This window comes from Capsicum annuum, chromosome 3 (genome assembly GCF_002878395.1).
Source record: "Capsicum annuum cultivar UCD-10X-F1 chromosome 3, UCD10Xv1.1, whole genome shotgun sequence".
NCBI lineage: Eukaryota > Viridiplantae > Streptophyta > Magnoliopsida > Solanales > Solanaceae > Capsicum > Capsicum annuum.
Window position 1 is genome coordinate 43,680,401 of NC_061113.1, and position 18,568 is coordinate 43,698,968.

Consider the following 18,568-nt stretch of genomic DNA (forward strand, 5'->3'; position numbering starts at 1 on the left):
TTTTTTTTTAGAAATTCAACCTAATCATGTCATCATGGCTACTTAGAGGCAAAAAATTGAGAAAACTAGTAAGTATAACTTCAAAATAACCTTGAATATTTCTTAAAACATATTAAATTTAGATGAGCAGATATGTGAATACCTCAATTTGTAAAAATTTAGGTAGATAATGATGATCATCCATGCGATACATTAGATGCTTTGAATGTCTATGTTACAAAAAAATAACTATTAAATAGACTTTAGGCCTTTTTTTGATACCTAGCTTTAGACCACATAATTAATTGAGCCGCCCTTGAACCAAAGAAATTGAAAGAGAAAAAGACTCTAATATTTTCATCACATATTTTGAAAGAGTCAGCGGAATAGACTAAGAGGAAGTAGCAATGATACTCTCATAGCAGCAACACTATTTTGGATTTAATGAGTTAAATTTGAAAGTTGACATGTATAGTACTAATAGTTGTAGTTGGTAAAGTCAATGAAGGGTCTTGGAAGGAGTAGTGTTTTATAGTTTAGTTCTTGCAAATGTTAAGATAAGTAACATAGGTAAGTAGTTAAGTTAAATTTTGAATTGTGAGTTTTAAGCAGAAGGATATTTGATATGTTCGAACATATTCTTAAGTGGTTAAATTTTATGAAATTTTATATTAGCTTCTGAAGTGCCAATTCTTTGAAGTCTGGCATACTTTGATAGATATGACAGAAAAAGTTCTCCATATTATACATATGCCTAGATTTACTTCTGAAGTAGTAAATTTGAAGTTTACTCCTAAAAAGTAAATTTAAATTTGTAGTTCTAGATATATCAGGTAAAAGTTGCAGGGTATCTGATGCTAAAATTCATTTTGATATGATGAGTGTGACAGACACTATTAAAAATAAAAATCAAGCATCAAAAATAATTTTTCTATGCTCCTTGCTGAGGATTTGAAATTGAAATATTTCACTGTTAAAAATTCTCTTACATTATTGAATAATTCAAAAGATAGATATAACCACTTGCAAATGGTCATTCTTCCATAAACACATTTTGATTGGATTCAACTATGGGTTATTAATAAAAAATTATGAAAGTCAATTTACTGATTCTAGTTTCATTCTCTAAATAGAATGAGACAAATTTCCACCAAGGTAAGAATGGAAAAGGTTGTGGCTCCAATCGTGCTCGTGAGCATGAATGAAAGAATTTTTTTTTTTTGTATTATTATACATACTGTGATTTTCTCCTGAAGTAGCAATGTCTTAAAAAAAAATATTAAGGTATCATAGTTTGATATACACAAGATATGTACAGATTATTCTACTCCATTTCTAAAGAATAAGAACTTTTCATTAATATTATAAATACATATCTATTTATCTGAAGTGAATGTGACAATATTTAGTGAAATTTTTCAATATAGGAGTGCATTTGATTGTAATGGTATCACGATTCATCTTCGAAAGGTTAAAATATTGAAAGGATATCATGGCCCATTCCTAAAAGAGGTAGAATAATGATTGTGGTGCTATCACAACTCATCTCCAAAAAAGATGCAATAATTGAGATTAACATTCTTAATATTTTATATTATACTCCTAAAATAGCAAAACTCTCAACATTACTCTTGAAATAGTAAGCCTCTTAAATCTATTCATGAAGCAGTATAACGTTGAAAGCCTTTTCCAAAAGCAAAACTCTCAATATTACTCTTGAAATAGTAAGCGTCTTAAATCTATTCACGAAGTAGTATAACTTTGATAATCTTTTCCAAAATAGAAGAACTTGTAAGATGTGTTAGGTGATATCTTCTTGTACTTGATAAAATAATGATCAATTAAAAAAATTATATTAACATATTTAAATGACTATGTTTCATTTTTTGAAGTAGATGAAAACATACCACGCCCAAAGAGATAAAATAACAAGACATATACATGTTTTTTGTGGTATAAAATCACTGCAACACATATCTTTTGTACATAGATAATTTTAAATAAGTTTATTAAAGTATCATTTTAATGAAAAAAGAAAGTAGAGAAGAATGTGTTCTTCTATTATAATCACATTGATATATTATAATTAGTCGATATTTATTTTTTCAAATGATATAACAATTAGTGTATCTCTTTTCTGAAAGATGTAATTATTATGTGATTGTTGCTTTAATTTGGTACAAAATATTCAAATGTTAATGAAAAATTTTCTGAAGGAGATATTTGAAATACTAAAATCTCTTAAAGAGATTAAATAAAATGATTTATCCTAAATTATAAAATATGAAGTTGCTCTGGTAGAAACATAAATTATAGTAAACACAAACTTTACTAGAAATAAAAAATAATAATCATATTGAGACAATAAATGATTGAATAATTGAATTTCTCCAATATATTATGTGTAAGAAACATATGTGTGAACAGTTATCAAAGCATGATGAGATCACATCCCATAATAAATCAGAAGTTTATTTATGTAAATTCATGTCAAAGTAAATTTGAAGTTTATTAAAAGAAATACATATGTCATGGTAAAGTTGAAGTTACTACAAATAATTTTGTCAGTTGACATGATTGATTTGAAAATCTTAATTTAAATATAGTGTGCTTATTAAATATTAGAATACATTGAAGAGCTAAAATATAATGACCTTCCGGTCCATGAGCTTTCTTATAGCTGTATTAAATCATTTATGACTTGTTGGGACTGGTAGTTTGATCACCGGACAATTCGTTTCAGTTTTAAAGCCAATTTTCTGTTTTAGAGTTTCATTGTTAAGAATTGAATATCAGACCTAAACTTCATCTAGATTGTTTCGAATGCCAATTATGACAGTTTTGTTAGCTAAAATGTGTCTATTTTGGGGGACCCTTGGTTTGGATCCAAGATTCCGAGCTCATTTTGTGCTATTTGGTGCAAATTGATTAGAACAGACCTTTGAATGTGCAACTCACTTTTACTTAAAATGACCTTGGATGAAAATTTTGATGTCGTTGTTGAGTCTACAATATCAAATTTAATAGGTTAACATAGTTCATTTGCATTCACGAATTTTCAAATGAATCTCGGGGATTTGATCTAAAACTTGGCCAATTATCAAATTTGCTGCTGCAGGCCAAAAATGACCTTCGTATTAGCGAGACCTTAGCTGCGTTTGCGAAGGCCAAAGTTATTGGCCATCGCGTTCGTGAGTTGGCCTTCACATTCACAAAAAGTAAGCTGGACGACTGGTGCAGGTTTCCACCTTCACATTCACGGTGGACCGACTGCGTTCACAAAGGGGTAGCCCAGTCATGAATTACGTTCACGATGGGGTCCCCGCGATTGTGATGAAGGGACCCCTGGGTGTGTTTAAAGTTGTGTAGCCCGATTACTCTCTCATTTTTGCTAAGTCTTTCACCATTAAAAACTCTAAAAGCTTAGAAACTTGTGGAGAGAGATTATTGGTTATTGGGAGTGTTTCGGAGACGTCATTTTGGTCATCTTCTCACTATTATTTTCGTAAATTCTTATTTATTTTCTCAATTAATTCTCGAGTTAACTTTAAACCTCTAGTTTACTGTTGGAAATGATTTAGCACCCATTTAAGCTTAAATTTTTCTTCTTCTTTTTTGAATAAATAATGATCCTTAATCTTAGAGGGACGTGTTGAATAATTTAAATGCATGATTTCGTAATCGGATTTTACATGAAATTTTTAGTTCGATTCTTAATCTGGAGCATTTATATGCAATATGAGTATTGTTATTCTCGTTGTAATATGTAGATTATTATTTTGATAGCATGGCATTGCTCGAAGGCTTTTCAAAAAGAAAAAACTCTGAAGTAGTGGATTTTCTCGAGCTTTCGATGACATCCAGGTAAGTTAGGCTTACTTTGCTCTTAGATTGAAATTTATTACAATACTAGTGTAGTATTATGCTATTTTGAGTGGGTATTTATATCTTGGTTGATAATTTGAGTAATTATTAATTATTTAGCTAGTTGTAGAGCCCTTTTAGGTAGATTTTGGCCCGTCTCTCTCCATATTGGACTAGATTGATATCCTAGAACTAATTTGACTTACCTAGTACCTCAGCATGAAGTAATTTGTATTAGATTGTGTAGAAAATCGAGTATACACAAGCACTAGTGATCAAGCTATTTTCTCTTTCAAGATATGATCTACATTGATATGAGGTTAATAATGTTTAAATTTAGAACAACGGCGCACTCCTATTTTATGTGTTGAATCATCCTTATGCACATTTTTTCTTTTAACTATCAAAACTCAAAAGTCCTTGGCCTTTCAAAAAGCTATCGCCGCCTTCACATCACTGTCACCTCTCTTTCTCCCATTCATGCCCTTTTGTTGCAATAGTTCCACTCCCTCACATTTCATATTCTTTTTCCTTTTATAAAACCAAAATTCCTAATTAACTTCATCCATTTATTCTTTAAACATAAAACCCTTTTGACAAAGCAAAATACGCAATTCCTTGTAGCAATGGCTTCTTCATCTTCAACAAAAATCCCATCTGTGTCTGTAGAATCTCACTTAGAAACTTTAGATATGGTTTTCCAATAAAGTGCTGAGCAAACCCCACAAATTCCTAACCCGCTTTCATTCAAAATGTCTAATTTTAAAGCGGTTGAACGATTTCAAGAGTATGCTATCTTCCTTCTCTAATGAGCTATCTTACAATCAACCCTTATCTTTACATGTTATATAGGTGGTCCCTCTTTAGGTTGTTCTAGTGGAAGATCTTTTCATTGTGGATATGGTTTCAAAGAAAGTTAGATCTCGTCTCAAGAAGAAGTCTGGAACTTTTATACCTATTCCCATAGAGGAACCCTTAGATAAAACAACTCCTCATTCTATTTCAGTTTGTACTCCTCATACCTACGATCATAAATTCCAAGAGGATGTAACTTTGGAGAAGGCCCTTCAGGCGAGTAGAAAGAAGTGCTCCTCCTTCTTTACTGCTCCTCCTCCATCTGAGAAAATCTCCTCTGATGATGACTCTCTTCTTCACAAAATTCATCGAGGGAGTACTGTCAAATGCTTCATTCTTAATTTTTTTCATCCATCTCGAGCACTACTATCTTCAAAGTCCACACCATAGAAAAAATCATCCCTTCCACTAAAACTATCTTCTAAGTCCAAATCCGCACAAAAATCTCGGTCCTCACAACAGGTCTCCAAACCTATTCCATCGACCGCTCTAACTTTGAGTCCACTAAAAATAGTGTGCTAGTATAGGACGAGATCTATGTGTCACAAATCCTAAGATGCAGCATATCATGCATTTTCAAAAGAGATCTTTTGTAAGGGTTATATTTGGCGCAACTTTTGATGGACCTGAAATGTCTATTCTTCTGGAAAAACTAGAGGTTTAGGGTTGGTATCACCTATTTTTTCAGGGAGATACTCAACGAAAGTTTAGTAAGCCTGAGGTTAATGAATTCTATACAAATGGTTTTGAGAATGGGAATGTTTTTTCTACTCCTGTGCATGGAATGTCTATCCACTTTGTTTCTAAGGATATTGCTAGGATCCACAAATATTTTCCTTAGAGGATGAAATCACTATGTGAAGTTTGAATGTCCTCCTTTGGATAACATGGCATCTGTATTTTCCCTGACAACAAAGTTCTCTAAAAACCCAACCTTCTTCAGTATTATTGTGTTTTTAAGAGAAAAATATCTCCACTACATCAGTTGTACTTTGATGTGGTCCATAAGATGATAACGCCTCATAAAGAGAGACAGATTGAGAAAAATTACTTAAATCTCACTCTTATGGAGCTACTTGATACTTAGGTCAAGATAATTTGCCTAGCCTGATCATAAAGTATATATATTGTGTGCTTCTTAAGGATAAGAAAGGGCATGCCCTTCCTTATAAGTTTTGGTTGGCCTCAGTCTTTACAGATTAGTCTGTTCCTATTCAAGTTTGGTCATTTCAGATGACCAAGGATGTTCTTAGATGAGTGAATTATATTGCTTCAGCTGTTTCAATGAAAAAGGCAGACACTCATTTGTAAGAATTAAGAAATTCCTTGGCTGACAAGACTACTGAATTGAAGAAGGTTTAAGCTGCTCATGCTCAAGAAAAAGAGGTTTTCTATGATAGAATCTTGACTTTGGAGGCTGATCTTGCTCGTGAAAGATCCAAAAATGTTGAAGCTATTCGAAGGTTGGCACAACTGATCTAACCTGTTCCATTATCCTCCCCAGCTCCTTCCTCTTAGTGCCTTTAAATTCAGTCTTGTCTTCTCTTATTTTGTTCTCTTCTTTTATTTAGATCTCTGCATGGTTACCTCTTTTAATATCTTCTTGATCTTATGTAGTTTATATTTTGATGGAGTAATGGATTGGTTCTCCTTTTGCTACAATGTCTTTTGGGCTTACACTTTTTAATACATTGTTATGCTAAACCTTGTCTTGCTCTGTTGTTTTAGAGATAGCCCAGTGACCATGAATGGTTAACATTGTATTTTGGTTATAATTACAGTTTGAAACAACTTTTCGATGATGCCAAAATGTGGTATTTATTGAATTCTATAGAGTTTTGATGATTGACAAAATATATGAAAGGAGTTTGTCGAGTTGTTTCAACGACACACTATCTCAAGGAGCTTACTTGGTAAATAGATCATTGATGAACAAAGATCAGGATGCAAGAATAAAGGAGTAGATAATGATTACTTCTGATAAACTCAAAATAAATATCATGTGCTAAACTGAAGAGTTAGAGCTTCACTATACCACTTGAAGAAGCATGAGTTTGAATTAAAGAGTCTTACTTGAAGTAGAACTCTATAAAATGAGAGTTCTGATATAAGCAGGAGTTTGATTCGAAGAAGATCACTTTGGACAGTTGTGTTTAAATAGAAATATCATTCAGAAGTTCACACGCACTTACAGAGAAAAAAGGCAATTTTCGAATTGACTTGGCAATGTGCTACTTGAAGCAACACATCGTTGAACCTTCTCCTAGTACTAAGTTTGATAAGGAATCTTAGTCTATATGTATGAAGAGTTGATTATCAGATTGTAATGCTGATGTAATCTTAGTTCAGTGAAGTATAAACTGATTTAGGATTGTAGTTTTCGAGTTTAGGGAAACTCGATGACCTAAACTCGAAGACTTGGGATCACATACCTTGTGGGGTTTGTGTGTTGCTTAGGAATTAGAATGACAATTTTGTAGGTTATATAGGTTGTAATCTTTTGTTGAAAGGCTCATTGCGATTTAGTAAAGTTGGGGTAAAATCTAGTAGAGGTAAAGGTTGTGGTTTTTTATACCTTTTATAAGCTGGGTATTTTTCATGTAAAAACATTGTGTTTTTTACTTCTTTTCTGAAACACGTTAGACAACTTGTTTCATACTTAGATGAACGTTAAGCTAAAAGTAACTAATCTAAGGTTAAATTTTGTGCACTGTCAGTGCAGAAAATTCTTTACACCGTCACATAAATTTACCTACTGTTATCAATTATTTTTAACTATTTTTCCAATTTTTTAAAAAAATTAAAAAGAAATAAATACTATGTGCACTGTTACTCTCCAAATATTTTGTCCGACTTTCTCTCCTCCAAACCCTCCTTCCATGTTTATTTCATTGGTTTTCTTTCCAACCTCATATTTTACTCATGTTTTAATGTGATTGAAGCATTTAACATACGTTAAGATTTTAATGGAAAGTTTTATATGATATATATATATATATATATATATATATATATATATGCCATTTTAGATGTTTCCCACATTAAAAGGGAAAAATAATGAAATTTGTTTATAGAGCAGTCTGAAAAAATAAAACATATATGATTTCTGACCCTCAATTAAGCAAAAGAACCTCTCCATGGTCAACAATGATAGAGTTGTTGAGGAATAATTACTTCTTGAAAGGTTCAAAATATTTGAGGTATGAGAGCGTCTGAGTTTGATTCAATATTTTAAAAGGAAAAAAATTGATTTAGGCCAGAAAAGGAAATGCAAATTTTGATTAGGACTCTTTTGATTTTTAATATCTTTAATTCCTCAATTTTAATTATTGAAATTACCATATCATTTAGTTTACCAGATGGTGTAAAGAATCTTTTGCACTGAGGATGCACAAATCTTAAAACTTTTACATAATTAGTAAAAAACGTGATAGCCGATAGGATTTTGTAAATTTAAAGTCCAATATAATATAGTTTTGTAACAGGCTTAAATTAATGGAGCGACATGAATAGCAAAGATTTAAATAGCGGATCCCAAATTGAGGCGTAGTCATTATTTCGTTGTCTAATAACAATAGTTTATCAGAACATATTCCAAATTAATGCTATCTAGAATTTGGAGATGTCCATGCAGATGCAGTAAACAAACTAGTATCCTTCCACCCAAGCCTTAATGTTCCATCACCTCGTACGAGAGTATAACCATGAGCTGGTGGGAACATATTCAGTATCAACTGAGCTTGTGCCATTGAATTTGTACTCATTGGCACTTGCATGAATCCATTTTTTGATAGTTCACTTCTCCAATGTCTAAACTTATCTTCCCCATTTCTTGCAGGTCCTCCAATGGCTAATATGTTATTGATTTCTCCGTAAAGCAGGCCATGTTCTACACTGTGCCTGCTTGAATCATCACTCTGCAAGAATGCTCCTAACGAGTCGAAAACGGTTGAGTAGTAATGGAGGGATCCCACGAATCGGTCCAAGAAACAACCCCCTAGTGCTATTTCTTGTTCTACTAGTGTGACAACTCTTGGTGATAGTTCTTGGAGAAGTCGCATTGTTTTCCAATCAGGGCCTGTGGCATCATACAATGAATGTTGCACCCAATGTATGGCTATAGCCTCTCCTCTCGTAATTTTGAACATGGATATGTCAATTTCCCCTGTTTTCCCCCCTATTGGGTGGAACTCAAATGACATTCCGAGGCGTTTGGCGAAATTGGAAAGTTGTTTCCCTGTCTCAATCAAAATTTCCATTGATATCCCCATTCCCGTCATTGTAACATGTGGAGGGCCTTCCATGCGAGTGGCGAGGATATGAAAAAGAGCCGGCCACTGTAGACCTTGCATGATGTCCACGTCGATGATATGGACTCTGTCTCGACGATGAAATGCCTCAAGGATTGCTTGGTTGGAGGTGAAATGTGCAAATTTTATGAATGGTGAGATGTTGTTGAACACTTGAAAAGCACCATGGACACTCTTGTAATTGATCAAAGGGGAACATATTCCTAGCCATGAGTTGATGACTCTACTAGCCATTGCTTTGGCAAAGTAGGCCACTACTCTTTCAGCACAAGATGTTCCATAGGGTGATGCCATTTGTGTTAACTCAAGCAACATTCTATGAGCTTCTCCCAAATTATCTACTGATAGAGCAACTGCACATTCCAAAAGAAGAGTGATCAAGTTGAGTCCTTGATCATCTAGCCCATTCAATCCTTTAGCTATCGTCTCATTTCTATTCCTATTATTATCATCTCTTGCGAGATGATCATCATGAGAGCTCCATTGGTGGTGGTGGTGGTGTCCAATGCACTCAGAAGAATTTCTTCGTGCAATTTTCTTAGGCCTCAGCTCTCCTAATAGTGAGGGAACAATGTTTTCCTGATATGTCGATGTGCCTGTACTATTAGTCTGTAAGCCTACTCCAGTTTCATTTTCAGGCAAATCTTCAATGAGTTGCCTAGTGACCTGCTCAACCCACTGGGAAAGTTCATTTCTTTCAGGATTATTGGCGCGACTTGCGGAGGTGTTAGGGGCAGAACTAATTCCAGAAAATCCAAGACTAGCACAATCCCATTGTTCGTTGGATTGTTGTGTAATACTATGATCAAGAGGACCATGTTGATGAAGTACTCCAGACCCTCCTTTCATCATGTGAGTACTTACAAATATGTGAACACAAAATTGAGTAGTAGTAGTAGTAGATGAGGAGGATTAATGGGATGCTGAATAGGCTATATTTGTAGGAGAATTAGGTAAGTTGGACTCTAAAATGTACAAAGAAATGGTCATAGGTAAACCCCAACTTTAGTGTATTAGTTTATAATTGAACAAATATGGCCGGCATAGTAAGACATGCAAGTAATGTTAACATATTAAAGGACAAACCACACGCCACTTCAAATGGTGATTTTTCTAATTTTATTACAGTAACCATGCTGAGTAAATAATTATTATAAGTCCTAATACATTATATTCTGATTCAACTAACTCTGGTATTACCAATAATATATGAGAGTTCCTTAACCAGAATTTCTCGAGCAAGTAAAAATAACATATCAGGGTCGTCGCAGGTCAAGGCTTAACAATGGATGGTTTACAAATCGTCAAATTAGCATGTGATTAGAAAGATAATGTGTTATGCATAAAATGTATCATAGTTGTCATGTCTGCGCCAATGTCTTAGCTTTCACCAAGTAAAACTAGTAAATAGTCTTAAAAAGTTCTTTTGGCCCAAGTTGTATATTTACTGGTGATTCTTTTTTTCTAAAAATAGTAGTGAGTGTAATGATACACCAACTAAATTTGTTTCTCAAAATTTATATTTATACTAATTTTGCTCACACCGCAAAAGACTATAGTCATTGCAATAACATACCTAATTACGTAAACTCTTGAGAATTTAATTTGTCTCACTCAATATATTTAATTCTTTGACGATACCATGAAGACAAGAACGATACATGTAAACCAGATATAGAAACAAATAGTTATCGATAATTAGAGAAAATAAAAGATGGTTTTTTTTTTTTAAATATAAAACAGTTTTAGAAAAAGTTAAATATTCATAGAGTTGTGATTTTCCTTTGCATTAGAGATATATTTGTATTTATAGAATAGTAAAAGCTATATCATTCTAGTAGCTAGAAACCTAGTTGATGAGCTTGGACATCTCAACCGAAAAATGGAACTTTCTAATTAAACTTGACGTTAGGAACAAAATGTTTTTTGTTTTGGGGATCTACTAGATTAGTACAGTATAAGATAAAACATGATTCACATGTTTGTAAAATCCTAGGATATATCATCTTTTGAAAACAATACTAATACGTTAAATCCCCTTCTTTTAGATTTTCGGATGTGAATAATATCAACCGTCAGCTAATATTATATACTCTTTCCCAACCAAACGATCCCTAATTATATACAGTTTCACACATTATATATTTAACGATTATTTTATTAGGTGGCACCTGTAATGTGTAAAAATTAGACTCTCTTCTAGATCTTCGGATGTACACTAATTGCAAGGCATGCAACCTTCACGCTGCCAAATACGATGGGGGTTTGAATTTTCTACACTGTCGAGGTATAAGTTTCTTGTACCTTAAAATTAAGATGACCAACATTAACAAGTAACTGATCTCCATAGCAAGCCTCATATATTAATTTGAAAATTAAACTAATAGCTCACTATAACCGGTTCAAATTGCCATGATAGTGTAAAACGAATCGTGAGGAATATGACTTAAATAAAACAACACTGCTCTGTCTTTAATATGATTAATGATATCCTTTCTAAAGGAATGCAATTGGAACAAGTCAATGTATTGCATGAATGGAGGAAAATTTGTTGCAAATTAATTTATATAAGTACATGTCAACTGTCAACCAAACAAACAAATAGAAATAGACACAAACAAAAGGAAAAACTCAGTTGATGTGGTAATAATATATATCAACTTCTAATCTATGGTCATTGTTGTACGGTTTTAATTTGTTTGGTCTAGGAAACAGTAAAGGCAGCTAAGAATTGTTGTACAGAAGAAAAAAGTTAAATACAAAGTCAAACTTGAGCTTTTGAGAGTGCGAAACCTAAATATGCCACCATATTTAAAAAGGAATCAATTTATGTTACTGATTTAAAAAGTTATAAAAATGAATTGTTTACACAAAATAAGTGCATAATATTCTTTTGTTCGTGTTGACATCGTTAAATAGGATTTAGTGCACTATCCACTTTTTTTTATGAATAGTGCACTAAATAAGTGCACTATTTATTTATTTTATGGATAGTGCACTAAAAAAGAACACTATCAATTATTTTTGATATATGCACTTTTTTTGTGCATTATTCCTCCCCTTTTTTTTTATATAGTTTAGTGCATTTTTGTAGTGCACTATTCATAAAATAAATGGATAGTGCACTTATTTAGTGCATTATGCTATTTTAACGGTGTCAACACGGAAAAAGATTATTGTGCATTTATTTTGTGCAAACAGCCTATTTTTGTAACCTTTTAAATCGGTGGCATAGATTGATTCCTTTTTAAACCGGAGACTAGCTAGGAGGCAGATCTAAGATTTGACGGTTATAGATTTGATTTATTGAGTTCCAAATATATAGATTATACTTATTTAATGAAATTATGAACCAATATTATTGAGTTCGGAGGAGTGTCCTCGATAGGCGTAGTTAAGACAGAAATTGTCAGTTACAATTGATATGCTATCTAACTATTAGTGAGATGAGAGGCGGGCTCCAGATTTGACGCTTTTGGAGTTTATACATATACAGTAATAATTGATAAGAGGCAGCTAGTTAGTAAAAAGTTATAATTGATAAGCTAGCTATAGTTGCCTTAATAGAGAGAGCAACAAGGCTCAACAATGTTTAATTATAATAGTAATTGTTTTGTGCTGCCAATTAATTTATCAAATCCAAATTTGACTCAGATGCCATTTCCCTATACATAACGCAGTGATAGGTAAAATACTGGATCCGCCTCTAGCCACATTAATCACCAAAACTGCAGTGCATTTGAATATGCCTTAACTTCTTAAGAAAGAACAATAATAATAAAGTTGAGAGATCAAAGATGTCATTCATGACCTCCTAAATCTTTAATCAAAAGATCAGTACTGTTACAACCAAACTCTTAACAGTATTAGTAATTTCATATCCAACATAATTCTCTTTGATATCAGCCTAATTACTTACATCCCTGACCAAATAAGCCACTAACCAACTGCCAAAACTCTGTACTCATGCTAACAACAGTTCAGAAGCTCTCTTAACTGTAACTGCAAGATCCACGATTATATATCCTCATTTGTTAAGAAACTTCCAACTCATGAAGGCAAGAGATTTACAAAGCTTCCTTGGGATTGCTGAGAATTACTTGCCTCTGATCCTTTGCTTGCCCCTGATCCTTTGCTCGTCTCTGATCCTTTACTTGTTTCCGATCCTTCTGACTCGTCCTCTGTTGAAAAACAATGCAGAAATAAAAGAGGAGCAAAAGGCATCAAAAACATGCAAAAAGAGCATTGATTCTCTCAAGACACAGCCAACATAGGACTTACAGTCATTTAACATCCCCATTCATGAAACTGAATTTGACACACATAACTAGAGTTTTTAATTCAACAGCATAGACTTTATCAGACAAACAACGCACAGGAAGAATAAACCTAATTAGATACATTCCTTAATAATAAAGAGATGAGTTAGGAAAGTATTACCGAATAGTGCTTTGACTGACGGTCTCTTTGACTTGGTATTCTTCTTCTTCAATTCAGCTGCGAAAAAAATGAGACCTCAAAGTCGGTTAAGATTCGCAGAGTAATGAAGAAATTTATTACAAATACACCAAATACTAACTTTAATAATGAGTTTATAAATCGAATAACATAGTAGTCAACTCGTTTGTGATATCTACTCACCAATGAATACTGTGAACCAATATAAAGGATTCGAATGGGAACCCAACTACTAGTCCTAAATGTGCTTGGCTGACTATATTACAACCCGGTCAAAGCTTAATGCAGAAATTTACAATAGAGAAATACTGAAAGCTCTATAAATGAGCATACAACTAAAGCAATTATCCCTTTAGCATGACACTCAACATATCTCAGGTCCTCCAAAGTCGATAACTAAGAAAACGTAACATGAAGTCAAGCATTCCAACCATTAATCTATGAAAACACAGTGGGGGCACACACGTGAATAACCACCATAAAGGACAATGTTGTTCAAATTACTTGCATCAAATTTTCACAAGGAACACCAGATCCTTTAATATTCCAGTACTCAAAAGGCTTCAGCCTCTTTAAGTACCGTGATTTCAAGTTTAGCTCATTGATATAGTAATAAGAAAGAAAAAACAGCAAAAATAGCAACAAGAAGAAGCTAACAAATGAGGTCCGGCCATTTAATGTATCTTGAATTTAATACCCACTATGCTATTGTGCTTTGATATCATGAAGTTGGATTTAATATTAGTTTACATAAATGAAATCGAACTGCAAACACAACATTACAATCAATAGATATCCAGGAGGTCCATGCATGCAGAAGCATGAAAATTCCAGAAGAGCCATCCATGTAAACAAAGAATGAAAATTGCTGTGTCAGCAATTATGTATATATCATAATCTTAATCTCATAAAATCATACTTTCTCTAGGTTTAACACTACTAGTTGCTTCCACCAAGTCACAAGTCCTCTGGACTACATGCAAGAAAGATAGATAGATAGATAGATAGAGAGAGAGAGAGAGAGAGAGAGAGAGAGAGGGAGGGAGGGAGACAGATACCCATTCCAGGCACTTGGTAATCATTCACGATTTCAAAGTTTTTGTACGTGTACCCTACAAAGTTGATGTCCTTTGATGAGAGCATCTGCGCAAATGTAGGTAAGAATGAGATAAATAGGGAATTGACAAAGGTGAAGGAGCTGCAGGGACCAATAAATAATGAGTACGACCAACAGAAATAATGAAATAATGAAAACAGTAAACCCCAGGAACAACATGAAAAACTAAGACAATTCAATAACAAAAGAAGTCCAACTGCAGGCCTTTCTAAAGTGAGAATCACTGATACGGTGCACCTAAATATCCAACCATGTAATGTAGAATCCATTTGGGAGCCTTAATGTATATCTGGAAAAAAGAAAAGACTTTCTCCCTCAACGGATTTGATTTGCTGCTCTCTTCTTTCTCACCTTAATCCAGATTCAGCAGCAAAACTGTGCAACTTCAAGTTTGCAAAAATTTGCTCAAACTTAACATCACTATTCAACTCGTCAGTGAAATCCTGACAAGACTCTTAACAAAAAGGTAGAACTACTGAGCAAAGCTCGAGAACTTCTATGCAAACATCCAATATAGATACGACTCGGACATGTCTGCTACACTGTTGAAAGCATCTGAACTTCTCTTCACTGTCTTGATAAGCACGAGTGTTCCCCATCAGAAAGGTGTCTCAAGCAAGTTTACATCTGAAGTTTCTAACAGGTTTTCTGTTTAATGTTTTGTAATTGCAACTGACACAGATTGCAAAACTTTTAAGAAAAAAGGCTCCAAAGTTGAAGAAAGAAACAGGGAGAAGATGGAGAACGGACAATTCATGTACTACAACAGAATAATCAACCTTATTGCTCATTAATGATAATTTACACTAGGACAAGAGTTATCTGTGAATATCTCGTCTGAAACTTCAGTAAACAATATGAGTGCCATGCTCCACATCTATAATTATCACTAAAATTGCAGTAAGCAGAATGTAAAACGAAATCCCATATGGTGCATGATAATGAATACCTTCCTCCAAGGACCAGATCTTGATGAACTCTGGGAATGAGTTTCAGACTGCAGAGAGACAACACGAATATATCAAAAGCGACTTAAGCAAATAATAGTTAACACATTAGCAAAAGAAACAAGTTACACCAATACCTCTTCAAACTTCTCAAAGTTTTGGGTGTCCAACTCATCATTAACCTCAGGGATGAAGGCAGCGTCCATATGATAGATTCTATCCCAGTCTATTCCTCTAAACCACGGGTGAACCTGATATAGAATAAAAGAAACGGAAAAAACAGGCAAATTACACTTGGCAATTACAGTGAAACAGATAAAAGAACATAGAATAGCACACACCATACAACACCTTTATTTCGTCAGCACCATTCGAACCTAGCCGCATGGTAACATTGCAAAGGAGTTTGCTAATAAGATCTTCCGCTGCTGAAGATAGCTTTGCTTCTTCAGGGAACTTTAAATGTGATTTCCAGTTTACAATCTGCAGGTACAAGGATAAGATTGTACAGATGATGAGATTCTAAGGGACCTCTTTAGCAGTTTCATTGTGAAAAAGAGCAATGGTTTAAGGAAAGTCAAGGGTAGAGTTGCTTATAAGATGAAGAGACGAATCCTGATTTTTTAGGGAAAAGAAAAATAAAAATGGAAAAAGGTTCTCCAGGAGGCCAATGAGAAAAAACGGGTAATAGTAAACAAAATGTATATAAAGCTTTAGAAAAATATCTTAAAAATAAGGGAAGAAAATAGTAGTAAATTGACCATAGCAATGTGCAGAGCTTTTCCAATGCCTGTTATGAATGATGATATGTATGATTACACTAGCCAAGCCTCACTATGGGATTCCATCATTATCTTTCTAATCCTCTGCTCCTACCTCGATAAGCCTTTCCTTTTTCTTTTTCTTTTTTTTGACAAAGGTAACAAGTTTTTATATCAATCTTCAGCATTAAAACCTGGGATCCCAGAATTTACAGCATAGAGCTACAAACAGAGTACAACTCTAACTCAGCAGCCAGAAAACAAAAAAAAGAACTATCTTTCGGTCCTACTTCATCTTACAAGGAACCTAGAATATCTATAATAGCTACAGGATCATCTATGTACTCAGAACTGCACCAATAACAAAAAGTGATAATGCAACCCATCTTAATCCTATGTAAAGGACTGCTAATGCTCTCATAACATCTCAAATTTCTCTTCTTCCATATGGTCCACCAAATTACTGCTGGGACAATTCTCCATTTGCTTTTGTATGTACTGCCACTATCTTCATTTTTCCAACTTTCAAGAGCCTGTCTGCCCTTTCAGGCATAGTCCACCTTATGCCCCTAAAGCTGATAAACATGTTCCAAAGTAGCCTAACTACCCTGCAGAGAAGAAGCAGATGATTGTCTCTGCCTGTTGCTCACAAAAAAAACATCTTGGACACATATGTATTCCCCTTTTCATGAGATTCTCCTGGGTTAATGCTGCCTCTTTTACTACCAACCAAGTAAAAACCGCCACCTTGTATGAAATTTTAACTTTCCATATAAGCTTCCAAGGCAAAAAGCTGATTTGAGTTCCCATCTGGACTATTCTTGTAAGGCTGAGCTGACTGTGAAAATGCCTTTGTTGTGGCAATTCCACATGAGTATATTATTTTCCCTCCTTCAATCCTGCAAATTGGTTTAGGTTGCCATAGAATTCAGCCAGTCTACCCACCACCCAGTCTTGTAAAAGTCTCCTGTATGTTAAAGTTCCATCCCTGAGTGGACCACACTTCTTGCAAAGTGGCCTTGTGTTGTTGGTTCAACAAGTAGATATCTGGAAAAAGTTGTTTGAGGCTGCCACTTCCTAACCAGTCATCATCCCCCAAAACAAGATCTTTCTTCCATTGTTTACATTATAGCTAGTTTTTTCAAAGAAACTATGCCACAGATTTCTGATAGATCTTCACAAACTGATGCCATACACAGAGGTCACTTCCTTAATTTTCCAGGACATCTTCTCATATTTGGCGTGAATCACTCTAACCCATAGAGCCTGCTCCTCTTTAGGAAATCTCCACAACCACTTCATCAGTGAATCCTTAAATTCTTGATGTCTAGCGCACCTTGTTTCTTTGAGAGAATTACAGTCTTCCAATTGACTAAATGGAATCCATTATTCTCCTTATCTCCACTCCACAAAAAGTTTCTCCTTAGAGCATCAATTCTTTCTTCTACCATAGCTGGGAGAGGAAAATCTGACATCAGGTATGATGGCGAAGCATCTAAGACTGAGTTGATCAGAACCAGTCTTCCACCACTTGACAAATACTGTGTTTTCCATCTAGACAATCTTCTTTCACATCTCTCCACCACCTCATTCCATATCTCTTTGGATTTTCTTTTGGCTCCCAAAGGCACCCCAAAATATACAGTTGGCAACTGACCTATTTCACCTCCCAAACTCTCTGCCAATTGCTGAGTTCTGTTCACCTCATTGATTGGGATCATGTGACCTTTTCTCCAGTTAATAATGAGTATCACCCTCAATATCTTGAGTTGGCTTTCTTCTGCATCACAGAAGATGAAAGTATCATATGCATACTGGAGACATGTGATTTCTACTCTTGCATTTCCATCCTTCACTACATTGAAGCTCCTTATCCAGCCATTGTTATGAGCGGGTTTTAGCATATTATATAGGCCTTCCATCACTAGTATGAATAGAAACGGTGAGCGGGGGTCACCTTGTCTTAGACCTCTATCTGATGGAATGAAACCTCAGGAGATCCATCTATTAATATTGAGAATCTGACAGTGCTTATGAAAAATTTTATCCACCTGATCCACTTCAATCCAAACCACAGCCTCAACCTGATATCAAGTAAACCCTCCAACAGACATGATCGTATGCCTATTCTATGTCCAGTTTGCACATGGATTCTTGGGACTTGCCTTTCACCCTTGAGTCTACACACATTAACAATTAGAACTGCATCAGTGATTTGCCTTCCTCTTAGGAAGGCCATTTGTTGAGTATCTACTAACTTGTGCATCACTTTCTTCA

The 18,568-nt window shown here is 34.3% G+C and overlaps 2 protein-coding genes across 2 annotated transcripts in view; both read right to left on the reverse strand.

Annotated features, from left to right (window-relative positions):
• Positions 1-8,249: 8,249 nt before the first annotated feature.
• LOC107853185 (protein SCARECROW-like) lies at positions 8,250-10,122 on the reverse strand. The gene has a single exon (XM_016698189.2). It carries the CDS (start codon positions 9,858-9,860, stop codon positions 8,304-8,306), a length of 1,557 nt encoding a protein of 518 aa, XP_016553675.1. The 5' UTR covers positions 9,861-10,122; the 3' UTR covers positions 8,250-8,303.
• Positions 10,123-12,780: 2,658 nt separating this feature from the next.
• LOC107853182 (serine/threonine-protein kinase tricornered) overlaps positions 12,781-18,568 on the reverse strand; it is a gene marked incomplete at its 5' end in the record, with an annotated part of 17,833 nt that continues 12,045 nt past the window's right edge. The window contains 6 exon segments of the mRNA XM_047407956.1: positions 12,781-13,189; positions 13,449-13,505; positions 14,525-14,609; positions 15,533-15,580; positions 15,668-15,781; positions 15,882-16,013. Coding sequence (XP_047263912.1) covers positions 13,059-13,189; positions 13,449-13,505; positions 14,525-14,609; positions 15,533-15,580; positions 15,668-15,781; positions 15,882-16,013 — 567 coding nt within the window.